The 25,432-nt window shown below is 36.4% G+C and overlaps 5 protein-coding genes across 9 annotated transcripts; 3 read left to right on the top strand and 2 right to left on the bottom strand.

Annotated features, from left to right (window-relative positions):
• Positions 1-584: 584 nt before the first annotated feature.
• On the top strand, positions 585-6,751 carry LOC114880178 (ionotropic receptor 25a). Its single transcript, XM_029195890.2, has 5 exons — positions 585-1,305; positions 1,508-2,643; positions 3,722-4,560; positions 4,624-4,953; positions 5,022-6,751. Exons 1-5 carry the CDS (start codon positions 1,185-1,187, stop codon positions 5,362-5,364), a joined length of 2,769 nt encoding a protein of 922 aa, XP_029051723.2. The 5' UTR covers positions 585-1,184; the 3' UTR covers positions 5,365-6,751.
• On the bottom strand, positions 5,568-11,564 carry LOC114880180 (probable serine/threonine-protein kinase DDB_G0278845). Of its 4 annotated transcripts, none has more exons than XM_029195893.2 (7): positions 11,459-11,564; positions 9,880-10,172; positions 9,392-9,794; positions 8,958-9,305; positions 8,474-8,879; positions 7,621-8,260; positions 5,568-7,026 (listed from the first exon to the last, which is right to left on the bottom strand). In XM_029195893.2, the coding sequence occupies exons 3-7, from the start codon at positions 9,716-9,718 to the stop codon at positions 6,966-6,968; spliced, it is 1,782 nt and encodes a 593-aa protein (XP_029051726.1). In that variant the 5' UTR covers positions 9,719-9,794; positions 9,880-10,172; positions 11,459-11,564; the 3' UTR covers positions 5,568-6,965. The 4 variants fall into 4 exon arrangements, with proteins under 4 accessions (XP_029051726.1, XP_029051728.1, XP_029051727.1 ...); XM_029195895.2 differs by lacking the exon at positions 11,459-11,564 and adding an exon at positions 11,081-11,173; XM_029195894.2 differs by lacking the exon at positions 11,459-11,564 and adding an exon at positions 10,942-11,059.
• A 299-nt stretch (positions 11,565-11,863) lies between these two features.
• On the top strand, positions 11,864-16,411 carry LOC114880179 (mitochondrial proton/calcium exchanger protein). The gene is made up of 7 exons (XM_029195892.2): positions 11,864-12,254; positions 12,600-13,078; positions 13,153-13,323; positions 13,399-13,713; positions 13,796-14,257; positions 14,348-14,788; positions 14,858-16,411. The coding sequence occupies exons 1-7, from the start codon at positions 12,197-12,199 to the stop codon at positions 15,275-15,277; spliced, it is 2,346 nt and encodes a 781-aa protein (XP_029051725.2). The 5' UTR covers positions 11,864-12,196; the 3' UTR covers positions 15,278-16,411.
• A 38-nt stretch (positions 16,412-16,449) lies between these two features.
• LOC114880181 (MOB kinase activator-like 3) lies at positions 16,450-18,989 on the top strand. Its single transcript, XM_029195897.2, has 6 exons — positions 16,450-16,829; positions 17,075-17,225; positions 17,306-17,533; positions 17,602-17,717; positions 17,800-18,028; positions 18,129-18,989. The coding sequence occupies exons 1-5, from the start codon at positions 16,785-16,787 to the stop codon at positions 17,962-17,964; spliced, it is 705 nt and encodes a 234-aa protein (XP_029051730.1). The 5' UTR covers positions 16,450-16,784; the 3' UTR covers positions 17,965-18,028; positions 18,129-18,989.
• A 64-nt stretch (positions 18,990-19,053) lies between these two features.
• LOC114880177 (mitochondrial-processing peptidase subunit beta) lies at positions 19,054-21,345 on the bottom strand. 2 transcript variants are annotated; one of them, XM_029195888.2, is made up of 6 exons: positions 21,217-21,345; positions 20,668-20,886; positions 20,213-20,598; positions 19,789-20,149; positions 19,466-19,720; positions 19,054-19,394 (listed from the first exon to the last, which is right to left on the bottom strand). In XM_029195888.2, exons 1-6 carry the CDS (start codon positions 21,283-21,285, stop codon positions 19,254-19,256), a joined length of 1,431 nt encoding a protein of 476 aa, XP_029051721.1. In that variant the 5' UTR covers positions 21,286-21,345; the 3' UTR covers positions 19,054-19,253. The 2 variants fall into 2 exon arrangements, with proteins under 2 accessions (XP_029051721.1, XP_029051722.1); XM_029195889.2 differs by lacking the exon at positions 21,217-21,345 and adding an exon at positions 20,968-21,163.
• Between the last annotated feature and the right edge of the window lie 4,087 nt (positions 21,346-25,432).

Here is a 25,432-nt window from a genome sequence, read left to right as displayed (position 1 = left end):
TTGATATCAACTAAAGAAGGGCGGCTAAAAAGGTATGCCCTCTTTGTAAGAATGCTACAAACTCGACTCGGGCAGAAATACGGAAATTAATGAAATGTTTAAAATCAAAGGAACATCGGAGAAGTAACTTCTTTGGTTTACTAATGTTCAATTACATCTTTTTAAAGAAATCATTTTGCGCCCTTTAATAGAAATGTTGAACACACAAAGGAAAAGTACCTTCCCTTGACATTTCCATAGCCTACTTTCTGGGAATCGAAATACTGAGATTTTCTTTCGATATTTACAGCAATTAGCTAATCCGTAACAGTAGTACAATTTTCCAGTTCTCTTCAACAAAGTTCTCTTTTCAAACCCATTACAGTCTACTGCAATTGCTCTGTCCTAATTTCAGCATGATTGCATCAATTTTCTCTTGCCATTTCCGTATCTTTCTTTCTACAATACAGAGGTGTTGTAAATAGAGAAATTTTCTTTCCTTTATGAACGATAATACCTATAAATTCAATTTCCAAGTGTTTCCTTATTTTCACGAGTTGCAACGGTTGTAAATTTCATTTTTAAACGTCTTCTATCATGAATTACAATCTCGAGCTCATCCAACTACGAGGCCCTAAAACAATTTCGCGAAGGAACAATCGAAGGGCGTGCAATGCGTTGGATACGTTTATGAACTTCAGTCACGAAGCTATCGATGTTACTTACCGTTGAAACGAAAGTTTCGAGTGATACGTGATGAGGGGAAAAAAACTAACGATCGACTAACCGATTACTAGATAACAGGACACGCGAGCGAGCCACATGCAAATTCATCGCAAAGTGTCGCGGTCCGTTCTCGTGTCGTGCTCACCCAATTGCTCGCTCGCGCACCCAAAGGTCAATGGCGAGCCAGAATTTCGACGAACGAAAAAAATATGGGGAAGGATATAGGAAAGAAGAGACAAATTGCGTTGATACGGGAAATTGATTAGGTCGTCCCCGCGGTAACCGATGGACAAACACAAATAGAACAGAGGGAGAGCGAGTGAGCCAACTTGGGTCTGGGTCTCTAGACCACCCTTCAGTTGCTCGACCGATTTCCTCGCGCGATATCACCGGGCTCGAAACGCAACACCTGTAAACCGAAACGAATCAGCCATTTATGTACCATATTTTTAACGAGTGGCTCTTTTCACAAGTTCAGAATGAAATTCAAGTATCTTATCTTCGCTGTGTTCCTCGCTTTTCGTGGTGGATACTCGGTCCATGGACAAGGAAACGACGGGAAGGATAGAGAAGCCTCGAAAACGAGACCAGTTAATCTTTGTAAGTAACAAATTTCCTTCTCTGAATTTTTCATTTCTCTAGAATCCTGTGAAAAGTGCCAGGGAATCGATGAGCTCCTGGCGCTCGAACGCGTCTGACTTATTACCTACTAAACTCCTGCCATTTCTAATTCCACGATTCCTCTCATTCTAATTTCCGAAATAATCTTGATCTTCTCTTTTATCGTATGTACCTCCGTCAGTCATCATCAACGATGAAGGTAACAAAGTGGCCAACGCCAGTCTGATAGCCGCCCTGAAGACGGTCAGAGAGAAACATCCTAATTATCTGGGAAGGGTGTGGATGGTTCAGGTGAATGGTACAGACATCAACGTCACTCTGGACCGTATTTGTAACTTATGGGATGAGGCGGTGGAGAAAGGGGGGACGAATGTGCCGGATTTAGTGGTGGACACTACGACAGCTGGCCTGGGTGCCAAGATAACGAACTCGTTCACAGCTGCCCTAGGAATCCCTACGCTGTCCGCCCAATACGGCCAACAGGGAGATCTCCTCTATTGGCGAAATTTGAATGACGATCAGCAGGGTTATCTAGTGCAGGTGATGCCTCCGACGGATTTAATACCCGAAGCAGTCAGACGATTGGCGATTCAGTTGAACATCACGAACGCAGCGATCCTGTATGATCATAATTTCGTCATGGATCACAAGTACAAGAGTCTGTTGTTGAACGTACCCACCAGACACGTAATCAACGAAGCTTCTCAACAAGTGACGAAGATGAAGAGGCAGCTACCACGGTTGAGGGACCTCGATATCGTGAATTATTTCATTCTAGGGGACGAGAACACCATCAACGTAGCCCTAGAAGCAGCGGAGTCTTTGAGCTTCACCGGGAGAAAGTACGGTTGGTTCTTGTTGACTCCGGAAGCTGAGATTTGGCCGAAATGCGAGTGCAAAAACGTGACGGTCCTTTTTATGAAGCCTAAGTTCGTGCAGAAGAAGCCCGCGGTGGAGGCCATCCTGCCGAAACCGATTATCTCTTCTGCTTTCTATTACGACCTGCTTCAGTTAGCCGTTCAAGCGATGAAATCGGCCTTGGACAACGGCGAGTGGCCACTGAAACCGAAACAAATCACCTGCGACGGATATAATAACACGAACACGCCGGTGAGGAAGTTGGACTTCTTCGGGAAATTGAAAGCAGCTTACGCGAACATGACGCCAACTTACGCTGAAATCCAGTGGGGAACAAAGAACGGCGAGCACCATGCTCGCTTCGAGATGTCCATTCACCTGGTGAACATCGAGGAAGAGGTGATTTCCGATATGGTGGATAGCGGATCTTGGAACGCTAGCATCGATTCACCCTTGGAGGTAAGTTTCGAACATTCCAATCATTCATTCCTTTGATTTGGTAATTCTTTCTTCTTTGTATCGTGCAGAGACGGGCTAATTAAGAAAATTAATTTTCCTTTAGATCTTGCATCAAGAGAAATGAAATACAGAAACATTCGAGGTATTTTAGAATCTTTATGAATGTTTGGGTGCTCGTTGAAAGCGCGTTACTTCAGAACGATCGACGGCATATAAAATTCATTTAATTTCCGAAAGAGCACCTTTAAAATTTATAACCGGCAAAATCAACTGAGCAAATGGATAGTGCCGTGCACGTGTCATTACTAAACGAAATTAGGTCGGTCTAATATTGATCAGCAAAAAAATGGTAGTTTTTAGTCACGCGAGGATGAGGCTACTCGATAATCGAATGTCACGGTTGGAAGATAACACTGAATCGTGTGAATGGAATGAAAATGAATACTTCATTAAAATCTATCTTTAAAGATACATATAATCATCGTTTCACGTTTTCCACTTCGATCGAACTGGGAACAATAGGAGTGAGGGAGGTATAAGGAAAGTTTCGTTTAGAAAATATCAAAGTAAAAGTAATTTCTTAGTCTTGACCCCTGATTAAGTTAACCATCGCGATAGTTATACCCTTGACACACCGCCGTTACGTTTTTTTACACCGATTACTGATAATAAGGAGTACTGATGAAGATAACACATGCAACTCTATTTGCTCGTGCAATCCATAAAAAAAAGAACCACTATGTAATTGTGCTACTTCGACTCGTAGTTTCATACTGTGCATGTCGCGTTACATGTTTAGTTTGGAAATACTTTTCAGAAGCTCTCGATCATCCTAGCTTGAGTGTAAGTTCTTTTTCTTTCAAACTTCAAGTTACTTTACTTCCACTTTGACGGTCGTATTTTTCACTTTATTTCCACTTACCGTGGGAAACAATTACATAAAATATGCGTCTGTCGGAATATTAATATGCGTTGCACAGTCGACGCGTGCCACACGTAACGGAAGTGTTAAGAACATCCCTTAACCCCCTCCTATATCGATTAAACCATCAACATAAACCCATCTGTTTCTGCGTAGATAACGAACAGCGACGTGATGAACACCACGGCGGTGAAGAGCTACAGGGTAGTTACCGTGCTTCATCCCCCGTTCGTGATGTACAACGAGGAGAAGAACGAGTACTTCGGCTTCTGCATTGACCTGTTGAACGAGATCAGGGAGACGGTGGGCTTTCAGTACGAGATACGCGAGGCGGACGACAAAATGTACGGGAATTTGAATCCAAACGGTAGCTGGAACGGTATGATGAAGGAATTGATCGAGAAACGAGCTGACATAGCTCTTGGTTCCCTTTGGGTCACCGCGGAAAGGGAAGTTGTGGTAGATTTCACGGTGCCTTATTACGATCTGGTAGGTCTTTCCATCATGATGCTGAAAACTAAAACCACCACTTCGTTGTTCAAATTTTTGACCGTTTTGGAGAACGAGGTTTGGTTCTGCATACTCGCCGCCTACATTTTCACCAGCATCCTATTGTGGATCTTCGATCGTTGGTCACCGTACAGCTACCAAAATAACAGAGCGAAGTACAAGAACGATGAGGAGAAGAGAGAGTTCAATTTAAGAGAGTGTTTCTGGTTTTGTATGACTTCCTTGACGCCACAAGGTGGAGGCGAAGCACCGAAGAATCTCTCCGGACGACTGGTCGCTGCCACATGGTGGTTGTTCGGATTTATCATCATCGCCTCGTACACGGCTAATCTGGCCGCGTTTCTGACCGTGTCCAGGTTAGAGATACCGATCGAAACATTGGAAGATCTTAGCAAACAGTACAAGATTCAATACGCCCCGGTACTCTACTCTTCGGCTTACGTTTACTTCAAGAGGATGGCTGCTATCGAATGGAGATTTTACGAGTGAGTTTGTTTTCCCGTTAAGTTAGAAACGATTGATCCGAAGATTTCTTACGTTTATTCTAGCATTTGGAAGGAGATGAGTCTTAACGATAGTTTGTCGGACGTAGAGAGAGCTGAACTAGCGGTATGGGACTATCCCGTCAGCGACAAGTACACGAAAATGTTGCAAGCGATGGAAGAAGCTGGTTTTCCAGCCACTACCGAAGAAGCTTTGCGACGAGTTCGACGTCTAGATTCGAATAATGAATTCGCTTATATCGAGGATTCTACCACCATCAGGTATCTTGCCATGACGAACTGTGATCTGGTACAAGTTGGAGAGGACTTCTCGAGGAAACCATACGCGATTGCGGTACAACAAGGATCTCCGCTGAAAGATCAATTCAACAATGCGTAAGTTTTCGATTGGTATCCTATAAACGTGATTTCCCAATGTATTTCTGTTCTTTATTTCGATATAGAATTCTGATACTATTGAATCAACGAAAATTGGAGAAGCTGAAGGACAAATGGTGGAAGAAGAATCCTGAGAAAAAGAACTGCGACGCGGAGAACAGTCAAAGCGACGGTATAAGTATTCATAATATAGGGGGTGTATTTGTAGTGATATTCCTCGGGATTATTTTTGCTTGTTTCACCCTGGCCTTTGAGTACTGGTATTATCGGCATCGTACAAAGATCACGAAGATCGATCGCAACAGCCCCAGTAAAGGTAATCTACCGAAAATAAAACCACTTAGATTTAATTTACAGCCAGCTCCAACTCACGGTTTCCAAGCAACCCAGGTCAGATCGAGGTTTTAAAGTTATTTCTTGTAAGATGAAGAAAATACACGAAGATTCGATTATCCTGTTCTTCAAGATCTTTTATTCCTAGCGGTATCAGGACGTTGATGCTCGTTACTGCTCAACGAGCAATAAAGAAAGGGAGGAAAGGAGGATAAGTCTTTTTGATAATGAAAAACTTTTTAGGAGAAAAAAGAAAGGGGAATTTTAAATGATATACATTTTCAGCGTTTGCAATGCCTTTATTTGGTTACTCCCTTTGCGTACATTATTTCGCGCAGAGAATATTTAGATTTTTTTTTTATTCGTTCTCCTTAGTTCCATTGTTCTCTTCGCATTACATTTCATGTACAACACCATAAACGATCCTTTGTGTTAACATTAACACCTCCTCTTCTTCTTATCGCGTTTATATTCGCTCTCTTTCATTTAAAAGGCATTCATTTTCCTAATAACGTTTCTTTCACGTTCTTTTATCGGACGTATACATACATTTCTTTTTCTGTATCTCCTTCTTCAAGTCACATATTCCATTTCTTTTTCTTTCGTATGTACGTTCTCGTCGATCCAACATGTATTTCCTTTGAGGGAGTATAGGAAAAGCATTGGATACTCTGGATTCTTTTAAAACATGGGATTTGGTGGAAGATGGATAGGGACAAAGGGACATTAATCTTCTAGGACGTTAAATTATAATTAAAGGGATAATAATTAAGATAATTCATTAATAATTACGAAAAAAAAAAAACAACAAGAAAATAGAATGGTACTTTGATGGTTCTTGGTTTAATGTCGTGCGGCATTTTTATCTTTTTCTTTTTCTTTCCTTCTCTTCCCTATTTTTATTTATACTTATAAGTACTCCGTCCTCGAATTTTACTCTTTCAATTTCTTCAGTATCATTCTTTTTTTTGGCATTTTCTTGGTTACATTTATTTCTTTTTTTTCTTTCTTTCTCGTTCTGCGATGCATCCAATGCAAACACACATAATGGAACGCCTGCACATCGGATGAGAAACAAAAAAAAAAACACCTGCTCGCTACATTTTCTAAACAAAAAAAAAATCAGCGCACTAATTTTTTTTTCCTTTCTTTCTCTTTGAAAAAGTTTACATAAAATTATCAACAAGCTACCAAACGAAATCTCATTGACTACGTTTTCGATATTTTTTTTTCTTTCTCTCTCTATCTCTCGTGCGCTCTCTCTCTCTCTCCCTCTCTCGCTTTCGTCATTAAACGCTGCGTAACATATACATTTTTCCTCTATTTTGCTCCGTTTCTTTTTTTTCTTTTATTTGTCAAAGGGTTAATAATAATTATCTAAATGAACGTTTAATATTCCTTTCATCTCGCTTCACTCTCTTTCTGACCTTTTTATTTTTTTTTCCACTCTGCTCGTCGACAATGGGGGATACTTATTTTTTCTTTTTTTGTTTTTTTTTTCTCTATATATGTGTATATAACGGCACCATCTTGGATACATGCATAACAAATTCCACATGCCAAGAGGCCCCCCTGTCATACCTTCTCTTTTCGTCTTCGTCTTGGAAAAAAAAGTATAGCTAAACCTTAAACTCTCCAGTCATATAGCATTTTTAGCAGCTCGTATTTTATCCAGTTCATAAGGTCAACGGACGCAAAGTCGTCAGAGGCTGGCATCCGAAGCTGCTACTGTGCCTTCTATCGAAACAAAATACATTAAACATATAACATTTTACGTACAACTGCAACGATGCAACTAAGTACAGAGACCACATTTAAATTCTATGCTAGGATTTACATACGCGTTGAGAATTAGAAACCGATCTGTAAGTTGTAACAAATGTTTGAAGACATACGTGCTCGCTGTGTTAATATTTTTTCAAAATATATACTTTAATTTCGTAGCGTGTTACATATCACGATTACGTGCGTGTATATAGAGATATAGATACGTATACATATTTATCGATTTTGGATTACAGACTGACAAACATAACAGAAAAAAAAAAGGTAAACGTCTGATCGTTTAACAGTAACATAAAGTTCATTCATTATGATCTTTGGTCTAGCTACACATTCGTACCTCTGAACAAACGAGAAAGGCTTTCACGTTCGAACGTAATTTAAAGTTCACCGTGTATTGGAATAATAAATGAAAGATAGTAGGAACATATCCTTACTGACACATTAAAAAAAAAAGAACTTAAAACGTGTGCAAAGCAAAAAAAAAGAGAAAACAAAAAACAAAGCTATAGACACGTAATATGGATCCTTTTAGAGACATTTCATTACCTTTTCCTATCATTGTGCAGAGGTACATTAGATCGTACCCAGCCCAGTTGACCCAATGCATAGCAATCTTTCTCGATTTTTTCCTCTTCGCGAATAACAGTATCTTCCACTCCGACTGGAGTATAACGAACATGATCCTGTTCGGAGAGAATTCTGCGTTTGACCGGAGATCGTATGGGCTCGGTTTGAACGCACTTGTCGCATTGACGCACCCTGAATTTCAATGTTAAATTCGAAGATACTGGAGGAAGCGGCGAGTCATTCTCTCGATACTCCATATAAGGGCTCTCTCCACCAGGAAGATATAACAAGTTTCCTGACTCAGATCTGCGATATGCGACCCGCTCTAAAGTATTGTTCACAGGAAATGTTGTCCCATCGGCCCACTGTCCGTCATCCTTTATTGGACGAAAGTGTGTGCGAGCGGAAGTAAGCAAATCCTCGTCCGGTTCTGGAAGGCTGTTTACCTTCTGGTTTGAACGAGATTCTTTGCGTGTTCCAATGGGAGTCTTACGCGGTGCGACTGGAAAGAAGCAGCTACCTGTCTGAGGACTGTGGCCCAAGGCAGCTAAATTACTGCCAAGCCCTTTCCAACACCATGATCCATCCATAGCTGAGTCAGACCAGTTAACATTGCTTTCTGAAATAGTATATTTAAAGTTAACGTAATTACCATCTTCATGGGTACGTACAAAACAGGAATGATGATAAAAATTGGACACGAGGAAACGCTGACTAACTTAATACGCTGTTATTTACTTACATGTTAGAACGATCTTCCTATCCGTTAGTATACTTAAGTCAACATTACTATATCATGATGTGAAATTACACATATGATCGAAGTACTGACCTGATTTATTTTTGTTACTACATTCATCCGCATAATCTTCAATGCTGATCAAATCAATATCCCATGGAATGAGCGGTGAGTCGTCGACAATAGATTCCTGGTACGGAGTGTCAGAAGCATAACCATTGTCTGAGGTGGATAAAGTAAAGATTGTCTCGGTAGTGTCTGTCGGCCAAAGGGGTCCTGAAGGAATAGAAAGAGTAGGTGCTGCCCAAATAGAAGCCGTGTCCTGTGCATTGCCTGGTCCTGAATCCCAAAGTGCTTCTAAGCTCTCGTCAAACTTCGCTTGCAACTGTGCCAATCTCAGTTTATCCAATTCTAATTCCCGCTCTTTTTCCCGTTCGCGTTCCATTGACTTAGCAAACCCAAAGCTTCCTTTATCGTCTGATCTTCGTGAGTCAATAGTCTGAAAAGTAAAACAAATAATGGAACATGCTCTTTAGCATACAAATGACGGCATGAAACCATTCGTTTCACCACTTACAATGGACATTTTAGTTTTCTTATTGCGTGATTTATTGTTATTCTTATTATTATTATAGTTGACCCCGTTAATTTTGTTGTTGTTGTTATTAAAGTTATTGTTGTTGTTGTTATTATTTCCACAGTTTCTATCTTTTTTCTGGGGAAACTTCTTAAGAGTTGCAGGTTGCAAAGCAGGAAATGCTGCGTAGTATCTGAGAGCTCTGTCACGGGGTGTAAGCGATTCTAAATTTGTTTTATTATCGTCATCTGTGCTCTTCGATTCTTCTTTCGCTTCATCTGAACCACCTCCTTCTAAATCTCGTAATTTCATGCACAATTCATCGACCAAAGTTTCCACCCCACATTTCTAAAAACAAAGAAGTAATAAGAACATTATTATTTTATGTAAATTATATACAGTTTGACATAATTATAATTATTAATATGTCTTACATTATCGGCAGCACTTGTCAGGCATTGCACAACAGCACGTCTTTGTTCTCTGTCTCCTTGCGTTGGCAGCTTAGCTTTAGGTCGGGCCCGAATACGACGTCCTCCGTTTCTACCTGTACCTATTGCTTCTTCTGGAGGGCTTAGGGCCGAGTCGGGGCGGCGTAGCAGGCTAAGTACAAATCGCGAGTACGCAACGGGGTCAATTCCCAATGCGTCCAAGCGTGTCTCTAGCCACTGACGCAACTCCTCCTCGGCCCTTGTACCAAACACTTCACCACCTCCAGGGGACGTCGCTATCCCGACCAGATGCAATGCCGGATTCCTCATTTCTTTTTAATTAAGCTCCTCCTAGACCCAGGAACTTTCACGGATTCCACTACCTCCAGGGTGATCATCTTCTCTCCTTAAAAGATAAATAAATTAATACACTTTGTACAAATTTTGTTACAACAGTGTTCAATGATAAAGCGAATGATAAATCAAATTACCTATTTACAATAGAGTTACGGTATTATATTATTGTCCTTTAATGTTTCAATTTTACTGAATCCACCACCTTGACATTTACTAGTTCGATAAACGTTTTTCTTTGTCTTTGTTACTTGTAATTTCTCACTTTTAGTTTCGTTGCCCACAATCAGTGAATAGTACTTCTTGTGATTTCAGTTACGTTGTTTAAAAATTACTTAGTTCTTGTGCACAGGTGGTGGATATCTTGTGGAAATGAGGCTGGCAGGTCTTAGTGAAGGATAACAAATATAGTCTCCTTCCCATTTTGACACTGAAATTTTATGATTTCCAAATTATTCTTATGAACAGTGTGAATATAACAACATATTTTACAGAAATAAATAAATCCAATACAAAGTTTTTCATTATTTTTATTTATTTTTATAATTAACAGCGTTATTCTTTTACACATAACTTAAATCTACTATGGATGTTTCAATTAATACAATTGTTATAATATTAGAGCCCTAATTTGTTAAAAGAAAACCATGCACAAAATTTTATTAAATTAAGCCAATATGTAGTGTTCTATTTATAATTAACTTCAGTTAGTCTGCCATAATAACTGTTATCATATTATAAGGAAGATAAAGGAATGTCAGTCATAGATATTTTAACACAATATTTAGAAATCAAATTAGTGATTAATCTAATTTTTAGATGAAGTAATAAATCGTATCAAAAACTTAATTTTTTATTTAATAAACACGATGTAATATGATACAGAATATCATAAATGTGTTCATTTTCTCGGTACGTAAATTAAACGTCTTAAAAATTTGATTTCTTAAACCTAAGTGAAAGTAGAGTATTTATTTTTCAGACAAAAAGAAAATAAGGCAACTGCACGTTAAATTTTACTTGTTTCATTAAAACGCAAAACGGACATTCATGATCTACGTTTTCAAACGTTCTGTTCATTACGCGCGTGTACAAGCTTCAAACAATCGCAATCATTTTTGCGCAAAATGCAATTAGAAATATAAGACGTAGTTAGAAACGTATTTGTGTTAGAGGCTATTAAGTCACGTTGCACGAACCATGGATCCAAAATAAATGTTCCACGTCGTGGCTAAAAAACGGGTTACCAACCCTACATTTTGCAAAATAAAAACAAGCCGCAAAATCGATCGAAACGGATCGGAACCGTTATCAACGCTGTCAAAAAATGCTTATCACCAGATTACGCGGTGCGAGTAAGTGGAATGTAATATGAATTTTTGAGTTTTGGACGCATTATCAACCAGCCTCGTCCACTTGATAGATGTCTCTCGAACTGGTGCACAAAAACAAACTGCAAATTCGAACGCATAACGCTGCAGCACAGCTGTCTATAGGAATTGTTGGCAAAGACATTGGTCGAGCAATGCGAATAACCTTGCCAATTGCGCTATGCGTTTCGCCTGAGTCATAGTTCTTTCGTTGTAAAAAGAACAACTATATGACGTTACGAAACGAAAGCAAACCTCTCTTTGTACGTGACGTACTGTCAACTTATATTAAGCATGGTGGTCATTTCAATCGTGATCAACGAAAATGTTCAATCTTTTGACATACCTGCATGCCTCGAGAGATGATTTTCACCCCGGCCTCTTCTACACACCCCACTCAGAGAAAAACATGGCGGCTACTAAAAGCTTTAGTGCACCTCCCCCACCCTGCTTACTGGCACTTGGTCAGTTCTTGCACAAGATTTGTAGTGTATTCGAAAATGAATCTCCTGTTTCCTTTGTGTTCCTCAACTCATCAATATACCGATATACCCGTAACTTAATTTGCATTGGTAGAACTTAGCGCTGATAAACTAAGTTGAAAGTAGTTGGAATTTATTAAAGAAATTCACTTCTGCAAGGAAACCATTATATAGTATAGTATGACTATGAAAATATGGTATAACTATTAAATTATTTGTTATTAATTGCTTTGTAAAAAAGTATATTATCCCGTTTCTATTAAAGCGTTTTGTAACAAGAACACTGCCTGAATGTTCTTAAATACCGATCATCGTTTCGTAAATAAACGAAAATTCAGTTTTGCAACATAATTGTAGTGTACATTCAATCGTAAATGTATTTGGAAACATAACTGTGCAGGAATAATTAAATACAAATCAGTATTAATTTGCCCTAGCAACGTGGCTATCAGTTTAACAACCATCTGATCTTTGATCTCTCATCGCTATGTTCAAGTTAGAAAATGTGTAATGGTATGGTATCATATGGTATTTTACCACACTACGGCGACATACGAGTTTAATAAAGAACGAAAATTACGAAAACAATATTTTAATATAAAATGAATTCGTTAATTCATACAAAAGCAATGGTATCTGGTCACAGATCAGCAATACGCCGTATGTACCTTAATTATATTCGATAAGTTAATCAGAATGATAAGCTAACATTTTCCGGCCCACAGATTATACATATTGTACCAATTATATACATATAACTAGTAAATTTGTAGATAGATCTATTAATATCTATGATAAATCAACAGAAACTTGTTTGCTGTATTATTTTTGTTTTCATTTTGTAATTTATATAATCACATCTAGCAGCAGGTTATATTGTAATTCATTGTTGTAATACATATTCCATTGTATTTTTAATAATTATCAATTAAATGCTAACTGCAATGTTTTAAGTAATAATATTACTGATTATTTTGAAAGTTATGTGTTATGTATTTCTTACAGAGTATGGCTGCTTTAAATTATGGTACAGTACCAATCAAATAAATGGTAGCTTAGCATTTGTTTATATGGGTAGAAGAGACCCAAGAAATAATAGACTGTTAATGCACTCTGCATTAGCAGAAAATTGTCCTAATTATAATAATAATTTGCCATATGTACAATTCCGTACATTTTATGTAACACCAACATGGAAGGGTCAAGAGTCATCTTCTAAGGTTGAACAGACTGTAAAGAATATCAAGGAACAAAAGGCAGAGGAAAAGGCAAAGGCAGAAGAAAAGTCAAAGGCAGAAGTCTCTGTTGCTAAAAGTGTTCCAAAAGAAATTATAGAAAAGCCTACATTATGGCAAAAAGTAAAAGGTGAAATTTTACATTATTATCATGGATTTAGATTATTGGGCCTTGATATGAAAATATCATCAAAGCTACTTTGGAGAATTTTGAAGGGTCATGAACTTAGTAGAAGAGAACATAGACTTGTAAGTTACATTGAGATTACTTCATTGTTCTGATTAATCTAATCTTATCAATAATTTTTGTAAACTACTTTCAGCTTGTAAAAACAACAGGGGATGTGTTCAGGCTTATTCCTTTCTCCGTTTTCATTATTGTACCCTTCATGGAGTTTTTGCTTCCAATTGTCATTAAATTCTTCCCTGGGTTGTTACCATCCACCTTCCAAACAGCAACAGACAAGGAGAATAAATTGAAACAAGCATTAAAAGTATAGATCTGTTTTCGTCTTCTATTATTAACATAATTGTTTTAACAGATATTACATAGCAATTTTTTGTTTCAGATGAAAATTGAAATGGCTAAATTTTTGCAAAAAACGTTGGGTGATATGGCTGTGCAATCGTCCGATTATAAATCGAAAAGAGCCAAAGAATTTGCAGAATTCTTTTATAAAGTTCGTAGTTCTGGTTCTGTAGCCAGCAATGAAGAAATAATGCAATTCAGCAAACTTTTTGAGGATGAAATTACTTTAGACTCCCTTTCTCGGCCGCAATTAGTTGCATTATGTAGAGTATTAGATGTGCAAACTCTTGGAACGACGAATTTTTTAAGATTTTTACTTAGAATGCGGTTAAGGAGTCTTACCGCAGATGATAAAGTAATTTTTCTTCTTCAAATATAATCAAATTATCAGGTAATAATATTAAATATTCATATAATGACATAATTTATATTTATAGTTAATTGAGAAAGAAGGTATAGATTCTCTTACTAGAAGTGAACTACAACAGGCGTGTAGAGCACGTGGAATGCGAGCGTACGGACTGCCAGATAGTAAATTAAAAGAGCAGTTGTCTCAATGGTTAGACTTAAGTTTAAACAAAAAGGTTCCACCGTCGTTGTTGCTTCTTTCACGAGCATTAATGGTCCCAGAAACGATCCCTATGTCAGACAAATTAAAGGCTACTATATCAGCTCTTCCCGATACGGTCGTTGCGCGTACTCAGTGTGCAATAGGAGAGAAGGAGGGTAAAATGGATCATAAGACGAATATTGAAATTATAAAGATGGAAGAACGTAAGATTGAAGAGGAACGACAAGAAAAAGAACCGCAACCCGCTGTTCATCAAGAACACAAAACTGATGAGATTACGAAAACGGATGTGAAAGTAATAGAACAGGCATTAGATTCTCTTGGAGAGGTTTGTAAAAATAGTATTTTAGTGAACGGTTAGAAGATCAGTAGTTATTTGTTTATTTTGAAGGTAACGTTTGTCTCTGATTTTATCAAGGATAAGAAGCATATAGTTGAAAAAGGAGAACTAAAAGAACTGAAAGAAGAAATGGCCGATTATCAAGAAGATCTCAAAGAGTTTTACGAAATTAAAGCGGCTGCAAAGGGTCAAAAGGATATAGAAAATATTAAAGTATCCAAGGGTGCTATACGATTATTTAAACAAATGAATAAAATGATTCATAAGATGGATGAAGTTGTATCAGAACTTGAGTCGAAGAAACAAATCAAACAGTCCGAAAAGAAAGAAAGTATTGATGAAGGAAAAGGCACAAGTTCTAAAACCATTGAAGAATTAGTTAAAATAGAGGAATTAATTTCAGCTATTAGGAAAATTCAGAATGTACCGGATCAACATCGATTACAACGTATAACTGAAATTTTAGCAAAAATCGATGACGATAGAGATGGTGCTATAAAAGTCGAAGACGTCCTTAAGGTAATACATGGTATTTAATAAATAAAGCTGTAAACAAAATTTATATACCATTATATATTTAATTTATAGGTGTTAGAACTAATTGGAAAGGAGGATATTAAATTGAGCAAAAAACAAGTAGATGAATTACTTGAATTAATTGATAAGGAAGAAATTTTAGAATCGGACGATCAAATACAAAAAACATTACAAAAGGAAGCAAGTGAAAAACTTAAAGATGGAGAATGTACTGCAACAAAATATATTGCGCCTAAATCTCCGGTTCCTGCTACACCTGTAACGACTGAAAAAGGTTATGGTAAAGAGGAATTAGATGAAAATGTTGCAGATTCTAAGAAAAGTGTTGGCACATCTTCATCCGAACCGGAAAAAGAAAGGTCAGCCGCGGTTCTTAAAAGTAATTCCACTTCCGACCCGGTTAGAAATCCTCCAATAGCCCCTGGAGTGCCACCACCGGCCAAAAAAGCGGAAGGCTCTAAACAGCTGTGATCACCGCACGGTGTATGTAATTATGAATACAGTGTTTTTATTGGGTATTAATCAGGAGAGATATTGCACTTTCATCTCCACATTATGTTTCTACCTCTATGCTATGACATTGTATATCTTTGTTTTACAAGTGAAGTTGTATAGTAAAAAATGTTTGCAATGATATCAGGTATGTATCAAGGTATTTTTTAATTGCTGCTGCATACGTGAGTCTTACTATTTATAATATTTGATTAAAAGCAAAAAAAAAAAACGTTAATGTTTGCATCTATGACTAAAGCAGATCCTGAATGATGAAGACTGTGATGCATTTAATGGCATCAATACATTGTTTGATCTATTAATTGCAAGATAACTGTGCTGGTCACAAAAACGATATTTTTCATGTAAATTCCTAATTAATGTAGAAAATGTTTCTTTTCTTCTGAAATTACACGTGACAATACTATTATCATGATTAACAGTGAAATATGACAGGAATATTCATTTTTTATTTGAATAAAACTCAATTCCAAAATATAATACCATAAGGAATCATTCCATCTGTCTGAGTATTCATTGCTATTACAGAATTGTAGTGTACAAATAAATTATTGATCACTTTTATTTTGCTTTATAATAATAAATATGTACTTCTATGATCACGATTGAAAAGAGATGTATATTTATAAATAATTTTATTAATATTAAACTACATAAACAGAGAGTTAGCTACTACATGTATTGATTACATAAGAATGCTATTGTGTAATAAAATGTAAAATATTTGAGTGATAAACGCATTACATAAGGAAAATGTAATGTTTATTGAACATTAATTACAGCTAAAAGTAAATAACACATTGTATTTATTTGTAATAAGTTTGTAATGCGAAAATTCGATTATTGATAGCATGGTTACAATAACAGTTAAACAACAAGACTAATTGAAATACAAGTTTGTAGTAGTATACACACATGCACAAAATTACAATATAATTAATATACGTATGTACAAATATTGTTATATAAAAATAAGATCTATTTCAGGAGAAAGACACGAATAGTAATGATGCCCAGGGTAACATTTAGTTTTTTACTTTTGTGCATCAAACTACCTGTTTATGTAATAAAATATCTGTATAAAAATTTAAACCATTTTCTTCTAATTTAGGTGTACAATGATTTTTATTAAAATTGTATATTTATATACATTTTTGATATACTTTTTGTGATAATTTTGTTTGTGTGATTAGTTTCATATTACGTTTCTGGAATACTTTCGGTTATCACGCCACTTATTACTTCTAGTAGTTATAATACATTAATGAAAAGTATTTGTTTAATGTTAATTTTATTACAAAATTTAACAATAAATACAAAATGAGAAAATCCAATAAGGATTTATACATATATATACAGTACAGAATTCCGGTCAGCACATGTACGGATATACTGAGTGTTGGGTAAATTTATATTACTCCGGCATTCGTATAATAAATACGTATATTGCATAATCTTGTTCACGATGACCGCATTAAGTGGTTTTATGGAGTTTTTTCAAAAAGGAAAGGTAGATATTACTTGTTATTTATATTACATTCGTTTGTAATATAACAAAACACTTAACCTCATATGAGATACTATTTACCGATCTTTGTACTTAAATATAAGACGTTACGTTTGATCTCCAGAGTTCTATATGTTTAAAATTAAATTTCTTGTTAGTTCATTGCTTTAAATGGTATATCCACTTTATAAACTTGTATCATAACATGATAGTTCCCCCATTGTTTTAATGTTCAATTCCTATTATAGACATTCAGACCAAAAAAGCGATTTGCCCATGGAACATTGCGATATTCTTTGCATAAACAAGCACAAGCTTCATTGAATTCTGGAATTAATTTAAGATCTGTTGTAAAATTACCTCCTGGGGAGGACTTGAACGATTGGATTGCTGTACATGGTATTAAAAATTGTTAACTATCTACCAAAGAATTTAGCTTAAGAAATATAACTGTTCTATGTTATTTAATATAATTTCAGTGGTAGATTTTTTTAATAGAATAAATCTAATATATGGTACTGTTTCTGAATATTGTGATTCTGCATCTTGTCCTACTATGAGCGGTGGGGCTCGATTTGAATATTTATGGGCAGATGGTGAAAAATATAAAAAACCTACTGCATTACCAGCACCACAATATGTTAGTCTTCTCATGGATTGGATTGAAGCACAAATTAATAATGAAACTATATTTCCTGTTTCAACAGGTATAAAACTATGGAAGCTTAGATAACAATTTATTTGTTAAATCATTAATTTTTAAATTTTATTATAGATGTTCCATTCCCAAAAACATTTGTACCATTGTGTAGAAAAATTTTGACACGCTTGTTTAGGGTTTTTGTCCATGTTTACATACATCATTTTGATCGTATTGTTGCCATAGGAGCAGTAAGTTTTAGATTCCTGTGTATTTGATAAAATATTATCTCATTTTTATATTGATATAGTTAAAGATATTTTTATATTTCAGGAGGCACATGTAAATACATGTTACAAACATTTTTACTATTTTGTAACAGAATTTGAATTAGTAAATACAAAAGAATTGGAGCCATTGGCTGAAATGACTTCTAAGGTTTGTAAGGATACTGCATCGCCAACACAAACCACAGCACCATCAAATAATGCTAGATAGTGGTTAAACTTGTTAAAGGCATAATAATGAAATCGAAATTAGTTAAAGTAAATCCTCTTTTAATGTAAGTATAGAACTCAAGGTATACCTCTCTATTATATTATGGAAAAATACTGAAAAATTGTTTTCTGTCATACTGCCACAAATTATTATTTTATATCTAGAAATTGAGTAAAAATTGCATTGGAAACTTCATTACATATAGTGCTTACATCTTTCCATTATTGCACTAATCGTAAAAGTAATTTTCCCGGTTAGGGATGAATTATTAATGTAAGTATATCTCTTTCTAGTTAATCATATTATACAGGAAATAAATTGTGCATTTATTTCTGTGTGCTTTAACATCATTGAATTGATGTAATTAAAAACTTAAGGATTAATATATTATGATTCTTTCGAAAACTGTATATGTTTTACACTATCCACATTTTTATGAATGTATAGTCAAAAATAATCAATAATTATGTTTCGTATGTAGATATCTCGAAATAATTTTCTATATTCTTATTTAAAATTACATATTAATAGTTAAATTTATCATTATACACCTCTCAATCGAAGTAGGCTTCCTTAGAGGAAATGGCGTTAACGTAGATATCAATTCAAACTCTCTCGCGGAATCGTCCATATTCAGGTGATGGGGATGGACAGACCTATATAAATAGCGGCTCCGCCCAAGCATCACCATTTCTCTCGGGAACACCGATGAGGTGAAAAGTACCCTACGGGGAATTGTCACATTCCCCGAGGAAGCCTACTATACTCGGTATTGTACATTATATGTCATGAAAAAATGAGGCATTGTTTATAGAATCATTTCATAAAAATTCATAATTGTATAAATAATTTTTTACTATTCAAATGCTTATGTAATGTCATATTTTGTATGAGATGTAACGATACAACGAGATAAATAGAATACCATTAACTATTCAACAAGTACAAAGTAATAAGCCCGTTATAAAAAATTATTTATTATTCGCAATTAATAAATAATTTGAAATAAATGAATACCAAAGAAATTGATTTAGATAATTTTATTTCTTAAACAAGTTTATTCTGTTGACATAATAATAAATCAAGGAATACATTATATTAAATTAAATTTATTGTTTTACTGAAGTCAAATAATACATGGCTATAAATTTATTGGGATTTAGATGAGACTACGGAGTAAAAATGAAGAATAGTTTGTTTTATATATTATAGATTTAATAATTATGAATATTAATTTTAGCTAGTGATGCTGTTGGCGACTCGCCCTAAATTTTTTTGAAGAAATGTATTTATACTCGCAATCTGTACATGCCGGCACGAATTAGGGTATAATCGGGTAGATTTTCAACTGGTCCAACGGCTGCAACAACCGGACACTGATCGTAAATGTATTTCATGCAAACATCATGAATATTTGAAGCAGTTACGCCCTGTAAAAAATTTTATTTAGATGAAAAGTGTACATTATAAGTCGCCAATTTTATTTCGACGAAGTACTTACATCTATCCTAGCTTCAAGTTCATGAAGAGGTATACGTCGATTGTAACAAAGCATCTGTCGGCCAATGTCTTCACAAATTGCACTAGTTCCATCCAACTGAAGAAGCATATTTGTTTTAAGACTATTTTTTGCGCGTTCTACTTCTTTCTCTGTAACTGATATACATAATTTCATCCATTCAGTTTGTATACAGTGTAAAAAATCCTCTATTGACATGGGATCGCAAACGAAATATACACCCCAAAGTCCTGTATCCTATATAGAAAAAATGATTGGTATATAATAATTTTAAAAAATATACATATTTATAAGGTAATACGAACTTTGTAGCAAGTATTAAAACTTAGAAAACTGTGGGCTAGCCCAGCTGCAGCAGCTTGAGCCAAATAGCTCGCATTATTTAAACCTCCTCCTTGGCTGCGATCCCATGCTCCCATAAGAGTATTGGCAACCATAAGAGGAATGGTATCAGCATCAGACCATGCAGCACCTTCAACAGCAATGGCAATATGTGCATGGGGAATATTATCATCGCGAACTCTTATTTCAGATCCCGTGTAACGACACGGTGTAAGGGGAGGTGGAATTTCATCATAGACCGGTCCTTTCATTTGACCAAAATGTTTCTGAGCCAGATCTACCAGAGCATTATGATCTACACCACCTGCACCAGCTAAAACAAACCTAAGAGAAAAATTTAACATAAATAAAATAGTTCGTGGATCATTGCAAGCTGTAATTACATACCTAGGTGGACCATAGTGTGTCCTAACATATTCAAGAAGATCTTTTCGTGTAATACTTTTAATATTCTGAGTTGGACCAAGAATTGTTCTTCCCAAAGGTGTGCCTTGATATGCACTTGAATGTAAATGATCAAGAACAACTTCTTGCAGATTTGTTTCAACCTCCTGCATTTCTCTTAAGATAACACCACGTTCTCTTTCAATTTCACTTTCACCCAGTTTTGAATTCTGAATGATGTCACTCAAAATTTCAATGGTCTTTGGAATATCTTCTGCCAAAGATCTAGCATAAAATATTGTTTGTTCTCTGCTTGTGTAAGCATTCAACTGAGCTCCCATGTTTTCTATTTCCAACTCTAGGTCAGTTTGAGAGCGTTTTGAAGTTCCCTATTAATAATTCTGCTTTGTAACTAAAACATCTGATTTATTATTAAATATATTGAAAATATGAATTACTTTGAAAGCCATGTGTTCCATGAAATGAGCAACTCCATTGGTTTCATCAGTTTCAAAACGACTGCCAGCATCAATCCATATCCCAACAGTGGCTGTTGGAGATCCACTATCTTCACTGGCTACTCTCATACCGCAGTCTAAAGTTGTAACTTTTGTTGCAGGTTGATTGATAAGTATCTCCTTTAAAGATGATGCTGTAGATTGCCATTGCTTTTGTACCTAAAACAAAACCATAAAGTGCATTCTATCTGTCAAACAATTTACTAGTAACATTACTGCTCAGTAAACGTTTATACATACTAAGGTTATGCCAATTCCAATACATCATACAATTAAATTTATTGAATTCTGCTTGTTGTAGATTAATAATAATTTAACCTTTTTGCATTTGCTTTTACAATGTTTTAAACAACTTAGTCTTATTACGTAAGGAGTAGACGGAGTCAATGGGTTTCGATAAAGTTACTTTAATTTACATACAACTTTAAAAAAGTCATTTTAGTCTACTTTGACAATGAGATTTGTAATATAAAATTTCTATTTCATTACCTTTACAAGGCTGGTTTTATTAGTGCACGTCCGCAAAGCGGAGCTAACTTTAAGCAGACGAGTCGCCATTTCTTCGGATTCGCAACTATAGAAGTTGGCATAGATCAGCTTATAAACGAGTAACGTTGCGCAATGACTATAGATTGCTATAGATCCAACAATACTGAACAGGATTTTGAATGTGCGCCTTGAAAACGAACGCCATCTGCTTATCCTAGTATGAAAATACTTCGCAATGCAGTAGTCTAACACACTTTGATGGTAATAGCAGATTGTTAGGATATCAAAAACTATATTCCATTTCTCATTGGTAGTCAACCCCCTGTGGCTCGGGGGGCTTAGAATACGGCCACGGTATCCCCTGCTTGTCGTAAGATGCGACTAAAAGGGGGATGTAAGATGAGAGGATTTAAAAGTACAGAAAGAGTGTGAGATTTAAAAGTACGGACAAGTATGAATGGAATTAAAAGTACAGAAGCATATAGCATAAATAATTGTTGAGCAAAAAGGGACAGATTCAAGTCCCTAGATTACGCCACCCTCAATAGAGGGAAACGTATGAAGTGAAGTCATTGTTAGTCAGTGTCCCGAGCTCAGCCTTGCTATATAATCATTGTATTTAATATTATTAAATTATTTAAACGAATGTTAGATTATGGGGTTCAAATTACATCCCTTATATTCCTGCATTCTTTACATATCTGCGTCCATTATATTTCAGCAATTCTTACATCTTTACATTCCCTACATCTCTACATCCCTTTCATCTCTGTATTCCTTACATCACTGTATGCCTAATATCCCTGCATCCTTTTCATTCCTACATTCTTCTCATCCCTACATTCCTTTCATCCCTACACTCTTTTCATCCCTACATTCTTTTCATCCCTACATTCTTTTCATCCCTACATTCTTTTCATCCCTACATTCTTTTCATCCCTACATTCTTTTCATCCCTACATTCTTTTCATCCCTACATTCTTTTCATCCCTACATTCTTCTAACCCCTACATTCCTTTCATCCCTACATTCTTTTCGTCTCTTCATCCCTTACATCCCTGTATCCTACACAACCTATGCCTGCAACCCTTCCATCTCTTACATTCACTTTCTACAACACAGAACGAAATAAATTGTGCAAAATTTAGTTCCCTTTTTCGCCGCTAGAGGGCGCTGATCGGACATGGAAATTTTAGTTCGAATTTTTGCCGTTAGGGGGCGCTCTATTTTTGAGATTTTTCGCGAAAATCTCGAAAAAACAGCGCCCCCTTGCGGCCAAATTTGGAACTAAAATTTTCAAAAATTTTCAAAAGTTTTTAGTTCGAATTTTTGCCGCTAGGGGGCGCCCTATTTTTGAGATTTTTCGCGAAAATCTCGAAAAAACAGCGCCCCCTAGCGGCCAAATTTGGAACTAAAATTTTTGAAAATTTTTGAAAATTTTAGTTCCAAATTTGGCCGCAAGGGGGCGCTGTTTTTTCGAGATTTTCGCGAAAAATCTCAAAAATAGAGCGCCCCCTAGCGGCAAAAATTCGAACTAAAATATCAATGTCCAATCAGCGCCCTCTAGTGGCGAAAAAAGGAACTAAATTTTGCAAAATTTCAGGAAAAAAACTAACTTACCTTTACTTACCTTTACTTACCTTTACTTACCTTTACTCGGAGCAGTCTTTGTAATATAGTTATTGTATGGTTTGCAGGGATATAAGGGATGGAAAGAATGTAGGGATGATAAGAATGTAGGGATGAAAAGAATGTAGGGATGAAAAGAATGTAGGGATGGCAAGAATGTAGGGATGACAAGAATGTAGGGATGAAAAGAGTGTAGGGTTGAAGAGAATGTTGGGATGAAATGAATGTAGGGATGAAATGAATGCAATGATGTAAGGGGTGCAGAGATCTAACTAAACGGGGGATGTAAAGGATGCCTGGGCTGGGGCCCAGGTCTCCACTGCACGCGATCCCAGGATTGCCGGCATCGGGTGTGGCCCTCGATGTCGGCGGAATTTGGTACATAGCGGAGGGTCAAAGCACCCTCCCTACAGTCCCAGTGCAGGCCACCGTGGTGGTTTTAGTGGGTAAAAATCCCACACTACCTCTGGCCCCTCCCCAGGGGGGCTGGAGGTGTCTTTCTGAAGATTTCCACCACGTTAAAAAAAAAAAAAAAAAAAAAAAAATAAAAAAAGATTTAAGGGTTGCAGGGATGTAAGGAATGCAGAAATGTAAGTGATGCAGAGATGGCCTTGAACTACAATGAGGAATAATATTATACAAATAACTAGAAAAAGTAAAATAAAAGGGGTCCTCGGCTGAGACCCAGAAGAGGGATACAGTCATATATGTTATTCCCCTTCGATGAGTATATTTAATATGCAAAAAAAATAAATAAAGTGAATTAAGTAAACTCTGGAAAAATTTAGAGAAACCCTTATAATTATTATACTGGTTGTGCCCTGTTCGTACGGACCTGACGTCATACAGGGGTGTTAGGGACCCCGCTGCGCCAATGATGCCCTCGGCGTACCGATCTGACATCATACTGGTGCCTAACTTGGGTACCTAGCATGTGGCCGATACCAGGGGTCGCACCCGGTACCGGCCTTTCCTTGGCCGTGTGCAAGGGCGTTTGGAGCCCCCACTCCCGACGCCAACGGCCCTGACAACCCAATCTTGTTGGATCTGTAATCATTGGTGGTAGCCAATGCAGAGGGAGCCACTTTCCAATTGCTTTCGATATCGGAAGCAGCTAAGCATGATTAATTATTTTGACAACCAACTTTCGAATCGAGCTCATTATTCATTTTACTGGTTAATTAACAAACCGACTCGCTTTAGCGACTATTTATTTGAGAAAGTTTTAATCTTTCTAGAGTACAAAAGTGTCTCCTGTGAATTAGGCATAATGCCTACTGGTTCGAATGTCATACCCAGCGGCGGGGACACCTTCCCCTCCGCTGGTTTAGACCAACATTTTCCCTAAAGATCGAGGGTGTATGACGATATTAAATAAATACTTATTCTGTGCTATCTTTGTTTTTTCTTTACTCAACCAATCCCTTAAAACGTCAATTTATCACAGTATAAAACACGCCAGTACAAAGAATTTCAAGCGTTCGCCAATTTATGGTTCAAATACGCGTTGATTAGGCGCATAAAATATGAAACAAATAAGGGACAGTATGCAATACTAGGAACGAAAATAGAGTTCTCGTATGCGTAATGAGAAAAGAATCGAAGACGAGCGAAACTTGAGAGGCTCGAGGCTCGTGTAATCGAATCCTCCACGGCGAAATCTTAAATCCTTAAGTCCTTTATCTTGTTTCCAGTTTCCGCGAACTCTACGGCCACCCGTTACATACTTAATGAACGTGACTAACGCTTGTTTAGTTATGACGAGAGTAGGGGAATAATTCTAGACAATAAAGCTGTTTAATGATGCCATTCTATAAGAGTTTCAGTTCAACTTGCTACAACACGAGTTGTAACATAATAAAAATGATCAACAGGCAATGTAAATATTCATTTTACCTAGGGTTCTTCAAATAAAAAATCCATCACTGATAAGGTGACAGGAAATTATTTAAAAAGAAGGATACTTCCTTCATATTTTAACATACCGATGCGGTACGGATTGTGTCAGGGAAAAGATATTTGTCTCGTGAGAAAATATTATTGCTGCTGTTTGAAGAGAAAGCCGGATTTTGAATTGCATCGTTCTCCGCGCTGTAGATCCTTATTGCTGCGCAATTGCTGATCGATAACCATGCTCGAAGCAATGGAAAGTAAATCTCTAATATCATAGATACGAATAGAAAACGATTCACTTAATATAATAAATCAATTTCATTAAAAAATTTATAATAACCAGTCTTCAAACCCACAAAGATCTTATGTTCGACTTATAATTTAAAAAAGGAAGAGGGAACATACTTAATTCTACAAAGAAATTGTACGAGTTTGAATCGTAAAGGCGTCAACATGCTTTTGCAGCGACGGAATCGAGACAAAGACTGGCTTGGACGATTATTCAGAAATCATGACTCAAGTCCGCACATGCAGACGCTGTATCTATGTTTATACAGCTTTTTTCGCGAACACGTAGTTACATACGCAGCTGTTACATGGGAAAAATAATTGTATCGAGAAGGTCGTTGTGCCATTCTTAATCTGCCCGACTTAACTCCCCCGATAATCGTCGCACGGTATTCGCATCAATTTT

Source organism: Osmia bicornis, chromosome 13, assembly GCF_907164935.1.
Source record: "Osmia bicornis bicornis chromosome 13, iOsmBic2.1, whole genome shotgun sequence".
Classification (NCBI taxonomy): Eukaryota; Metazoa; Arthropoda; class Insecta; order Hymenoptera; family Megachilidae; genus Osmia; species Osmia bicornis.
The sequence above is the reverse complement of the archived record's forward strand: the minus strand, read 5'-3'. Positions and strand labels throughout refer to the sequence as shown.